The 6058-nt window shown below is 39.2% G+C and overlaps 1 protein-coding gene across 1 annotated transcript; it reads right to left on the minus strand.

The window, feature by feature from the left end:
• Positions 1-2042: 2042 nt before the first annotated feature.
• Positions 2043-4625, minus strand: LOC148039155 (phenylcoumaran benzylic ether reductase IRL1-like). The gene is made up of 5 exons (XM_087675043.1): positions 4152-4625; positions 3774-3908; positions 3276-3513; positions 2526-2729; positions 2043-2420 (listed from the first exon to the last, which is right to left on the minus strand). The coding sequence occupies exons 1-5, from the start codon at positions 4404-4406 to the stop codon at positions 2257-2259; spliced, it is 996 nt and encodes a 331-aa protein (XP_087531169.1). The 5' UTR covers positions 4407-4625; the 3' UTR covers positions 2043-2256.
• Positions 4626-6058: the final 1433 nt, after the last annotated feature.

Raw genomic sequence — 6058 nt, forward strand, 5'->3', positions numbered from 1 at the left:
TGAGAGGTTATAATTTGCTCTATTGAGAAACATCATAATGCAAAAGAATGTAGATGAAATATAACAATGAAAAATCTAGATTAGATGATGTGATGCTTTGTAAAGGACAAAGAACTAATGCAACATTTTTAAAAGGTATGCACATGTCACAAGACTTTTTTAGGATGTCATTGCACTTTCATGGCTACGATGTTTCCTTTTATGTAGTACAATATAGTGTTTGCATTTGATATGTACAAGATAAATCAAGGTAGCATGCCCCATGGCATTTCTCTGTGCTTCAATGTTGGTGATGGTCTTGTCCAAGACCATCAACATGATTTAAAACAGGATTCATTCACCAATGTTGAGTTTCTATGTGATATTCAAACCTTTTCATTTCTCTTTAAGATAATAATTCTTTTTGGCACTATTATGGTGCTCTATATGTGTATGGTTTATTTGTTAGAGTGAGGGGAACTACACATAGGTATGCACACTATTACGAAGAGTTGCTAAGTGATCTACATGCATCCATTAGGCTCGTGAAATGTCCATGACATGTTTGGGTGAGACAAATAGGCCATAAGCCAAATTTTTAAAAAAATTTGATCGTAAGTGGGTCATTAGGAGAGGGACTACAAATAGTGTGGTCATCTTTACAATGGTGGAACTTGAATATTAGGTGTATAGTAATACAAGGAGTACAAGCAACTCCTTTATTGAAGTTATGAGTGAGAAAGGTATTATGAATATTGTGGTGAAGCCTCAACTTGCCAAGAAACAGAAGAGGCTATTGGATAGGCGTCGTGGGGTTTTTTAAAACACCTTTCATTTTAGGAGTTGAAGAACCATTAGACCTTCAAATATAAGAGAACTTTATTAAAGACGATTATATTGTTACTTTCCAAAAATGAAGCATCTTGTACTATTGTAGTGCACATAATTCCCAAGCAGTGTTGACATGAAGGAGGATATCTTGACACTCTCTATCCTTTCAAAACACACAAGCATTGTAAAATCACTTTTGTGCTGTTCTATAAAGAGATTTTTGGGCTAGTGAGGCCCAATAACATATTAATTGGGTGATGTCCCAATTTTCTAGGTGTGTTCATTGGGTGATGTCCCAATTTGCTAGGCGTGTTTATGAAGGATAAAGCCTTTGGTATGAAAACTCTTATTGCATATCTCATTCTCTATTAAATTATAGCTAATTTCATGATGCTCCTTTTCTTGGTGTTCGTGCCATGGGTGAAAAGCATAGCCTCCGAATGTCTCTCTCACGGATTTGCCGATTTGCATACGCACACAATATGAAGCCTTTGAATCATTATTTGTGCTATGCAAGGAGTGTTTAAGGCAATCTTTTTCATATATAAAATGAGCCACATGGTTTTCTCTTTCCAAATTTTGGAGAGTTTTCTCATTAACAAATAAAGGGTTTTAGTAATTTTTCTCCACACACTTATTTGTTACATGGATCTAGATGTATTGAAAAAACACACAACACATGTTGAGCATTTCAAGGTTGTAACATAGGGATTTTTATGTGTTTTCCTAAACATTTAAATCCAAGACGAGTATTGGTAGGTATACTATAGTGGAATTTTCCATTGCCCTCCTACCATATCACAAGTACTCTACAATATTTGTTACTTCATGGTTTCTTTGTTTTGCAAAGCTAAGCTACAACATTAAGTGTCATACATACTGCATTTTTCACTATGAATGATGACATAAGAGAACGATTTTAGTGAATTACTTTGAACAAAAAGTTCAAATTCTTACTTTTTTGGAAAACTTCTCTTTTCACAAATTTGTCAACCACATCATTACCTTATGCAAATGAGCCGATTTCTCAACTTGATCAGAGTGCTCAATTGACTAGGCATTAGACTATGTGAAGAATTTTAACGCTTGATACATATCATTATGATGTGATCATTAGAAATGCCTGGGTTTTCAAATTTTGAAGGGTCATTGATAAAACTAAGGAGAAATGTCGTTGATCAAGAAGGTTGTGCAATTGAAGCCCCACAAATACTTGGAATACACTTTCCTTAGAAAATAGTGTGTGATCCAGACTCATATACAAGCTCAACATTGTTTTATTCATATAATGTATCTCCACTTTTGCTTTGTACAAATAAATGTTAAAAAGTCTAGCGAATTGCATTGTTTGTATCAAACAATGCATCACTATGAACAAATAGGAAATCAACAAATCCTTGTCCACATTTGAACAAACTAGAGGTTGGCATGTAGCAACCCTTTTTCTTACAAAAACTTGTTGAGATACTCATTTGTACTTGTGTATTTCACATCAGGGTAAAGACTAGTGGCCTCCACATCATGTGTACCAAGCTCAAAATTATATTGATCACCTTTGATGAGAACATCATGAAGGAGTGCAGGAAAAACATTTCCAGGGAAGGGTGTATCTACAAAAAACAAATACAAACTGTGAGACATTTTCAACCAAAAACATTTGAAACCATTTGACCATCTTGTAGAGTGATACAATGCTTAGTGCCAACGATGTTCACCTTGGATTTGTTTTACTATTTCTTCCTCTGAAATGAAGTGTTTTTCAAGTGTCTTTCCAATTTTCTTTTCCCACAAAGATACGAGCTCATTTTGCGTAAGAATATTTGCTGAAGGCCTGATATGTAGGGTTTTATTGAGAGTCCTTGGATCATCCATAGCCTTGATAGTGAATGTCCCAACATCTTCCTCAGAGACTGATATGGCTACATCATTTAAAAACCAATGACACGCCAATCATTTTACTAGAAGACATTTGAGAAACAACACTAACATAACTACTTACAAAGTTTGCAAGAATACAAAGCCTCATAACTACCATAAACTAGATGTGAAAATGCATAACTCATTTGTTGGTCTTAAGGAAAGACTAAGGCACTTAAGTTAGAACTAGCTGTAAGAAACAATAGAATATCTCACAACACTAGAATGTACATGTTTTTTCCTATTAAAAGATCTTGGAGCAATAAACTGGATACGAGGATGCAAACACAACACATGCTAGTCAACATTAATATGTTGAAGAGAATATCCTTTATTAGGGTGCCAACTACCTCAAAGACATTGCAAGGTCACTTACTTTTAACATTTCCACTCCCATGGATACATGTTTTTTCCTATTAAAAGATCTTGGAGCAATAAACTGGATACGAGGATGCAAACACAACACATGCTAGTCAACATTAATATGTTGAAGAGAATATCCTTTATTAGGGTGCCAACTACCTCAAAGACATTGCAAGGTCACTTACTTTTAACATTTCCACTCCCATGGATGTTCACTTTATCCCTTGGTGGAGATGTAAGGCCTGGTTGAAACAAGTTGGCAACGAAATACCCTGCAAATCCGTTGCTCACAACAAAGGTGTGAGGGATCTGTGCTTCCTCCACAGCACGACGGATTTGTGCTTTGATTGCGAACATGGATTTTGCTGGCTCCAATGCTTGTGCACGATCGACATCAATGCCAAACTCTGATGGGAAAAATCTCTGAATTCAAAGGGACATAAGAACCAAAGTTTGAGGTTGTCATGAGCAAAGCACTTGTTGAACGTATCAAAAAGGTATTGAAAGCAACACCAACATAATATGTTGTGACTATGGTGAAAAACATTAAGAGAAAGCTATCTAGCTCTTTGTCCAAAGTCTCATATTGGGATGAAAAGACCACTATGTTCGATACACCAAAAACGTATCTAAGGTGGCTGTAGAGACATATGTTTGAGTCCTCTCTTCAAAGATGTCATTACCTTGATAGTCCCCACTTCTTTAATTGCAGAAATGATCTTGGTTTGCTGGGGTATTTGAGCTCCTCCAACAGTTGAGATCACCACATCCACTTGTTTAAGTGCTGCCACAAGGCTTTTATGGTCTTCTAATGAACCCTGTGTAGTAAACGAAGTATTTCAAAAATGAGGAACCCACAACCAAAATGTGGAGGAGGGGAGAATCGGTGGGTCAAAAAACAGCATTGTTATATTGCTTGGAGTAAGAAATTGGATGAGGCCTTGGGGTGAAGGGTGTGATTGGTATAGCTTTTTGTTGGGTGAGAGATCCGATGGCTAGTGACAACGTCCCACAGAGAGAGAGAGAGAGAGAGAGAGAGAGAGATTGATTGGCGTGTGTACCGGGAGGATGGTGATGCCGGCTGCCTTGAAAGAGGCGATAAGGTCTTTCTTGTCGGAATTCTCAGAGAGGGTGGAGGGGCGGACGAGGACGTAGGTGGGGTGCTTCAAGGCCGCCGCCGCCATCGCCAGGGACTTGCCGATGTAGCCAGTGGCGCCGATCACCAGCACGCGGCTGCTGCTGCCTCTTGAATCGCGGCTCGAGTACTGATTCTTTCTTGCACCAACTCTCGAACAACAAAAGAATCGGGAAACCATTTTGCAGACACGAAGGAACGAGAGAGAGAGAGAGAGAGAGAGAGAGAGATGGGGGGCGGCGCTCGATCAGGAGCTCGGGGGGCTTCGATCGATCTCAGGCGCAAATGGGCAGACTCTGATCGACTTGCAAGCTCACAAGGCGTCTGTCTGTGGTTTTCGTCGTCGTCGCTTACGACCTACAACAGCATTATTTATATACACATATATGCATCTTCATCTCCATCTTAACAATGCCGTCAATCATTCATCAATGATCATGGCTTGTGACTCGTGAGGCATTGACCTCGACGTTGCACGCCACGAATAAAACGGCTTTACACCCACTTGTCTGAAAATAAACAAATTAAAAAAAGGAAAAACAAATCCCCTCGGCACCTGTCCTTTTCTTAAAGTTTAGTCTACGACCAACGATAAAGCAGCATTTCAACAGCCAAATTGTTTGAAAAGAAGGACAGGCTGCCATTTCCAAGCTCTCCACTTGACTCACTTGGGCTTCTAGAAACCCGAGAGAATGTCGCACTTTTAACACATGTACATCTCTTGAAGTTGAGAGAGGCCGGGTCAAACCATGTACATCTCTTCTATTGTAGCACCCTATTTCTTTGGAAGGGAAGCCGCATATACAAACAATAATATAGCTAAGGAAGTCAAAAGTCCAAACTATATTGGTCAAGCGCCCATGCAAGGTGGTCCTACATGCAAGCCACCTCACACATTCAGAAACATGTGGTGGGGTTTTGGGTGCACGTGCACCACCAAGCCCCTGGGGGTACTTGGGGTGCACAAGAACATTAGCTCTTTCGTGTCGGTTTTGTCTAGAACACAATGCAATCATAAATATCTCTTGAGTAACTGCAGCTACATAACCTCCCCATAGCATGCGATCACATGTAAAAACAAGCACAAAGCTCACCCACCAAAACTTATACCCGCTTGAAGCTTACCAAAAGATGCGGCATGTATCTTAAAAGCCATTCGCCTCGCATATACAAAACACACGTTGTAAAGGTCCAATGAGTAGAACCATGCACACGTGTGAAAGGGCATGGATGACCAATGGTCACCATCACGACTCACTCCATTTTAGAATGCCGGCCGATTTGCCAACACGCTCGTTTACAAAAACTGTTGTCCCCTATCTGTCCTTGATTTTGTAGAACACTCGTGTTAACTACAAACAAGATACAGATCCACCATTCATGGTGGCATTTTTCTCTCGTGCATGCAAACCCCTAATGTGTCTATGTGGTGCACGTGATGGCGGAGACATGCTGCAATGCCTTTTGACATTCAGGTAAAATGAAGATGTCTAGACTAACACCCACATTTTTCCTCTGTGAACGTGCTCTAATATGTTTTAAGAAAGTAGACCTGAAGATCCAATGGAAATTTTACTATCATTTGCTTGTCACTACAAAATAAGAAGCCACGCCCAACAACCTCGATTACAAAAAGAATATATGCATGGGGTTTTTACATAGTGAACTCTTGGGTTTTGTATTTGACATTTTGACAAAAACTCATACACATGAAGATAGACCAACTTACATTATCCTTATTGGTGGCGACTTTCTCACTCACATCTCACTCACATATGTACCCAAGTACAAACATGCAAGTACACATTTTGAACATCATGATTCTTGTTTTTT

Source organism: Lygodium microphyllum, chromosome 3 (assembly GCF_053477565.2).
Source record: "Lygodium microphyllum isolate KBCC chromosome 3, Lygodium_microphyllum_v1.1.10, whole genome shotgun sequence".
NCBI lineage: Eukaryota > Viridiplantae > Streptophyta > Polypodiopsida > Schizaeales > Lygodiaceae > Lygodium > Lygodium microphyllum.

Excerpts from the sequence above, each read along its gene's own strand:
- LOC148039155 (XM_087675043.1), bottom strand. The coding sequence starts at position 4,406 with ATGGTTTCCCGATTCTTTTGTTGTTCGAGAGTTGGTGCAAGAAAGAAT. Across the intron at positions 2,730-3,275 it reads TGGGAGTGGAAATGTTAAAA|CCATATCAGTCTCTGAGGAA; the intron begins GTAAGTGACCTT and ends TAAATGATGTAG. Across the intron at positions 2,421-2,525 it reads AATAGTAAAACAAATCCAAG|ATACACCCTTCCCTGGAAAT; the intron begins GTGAACATCGTT and ends TGTTTTTTGTAG.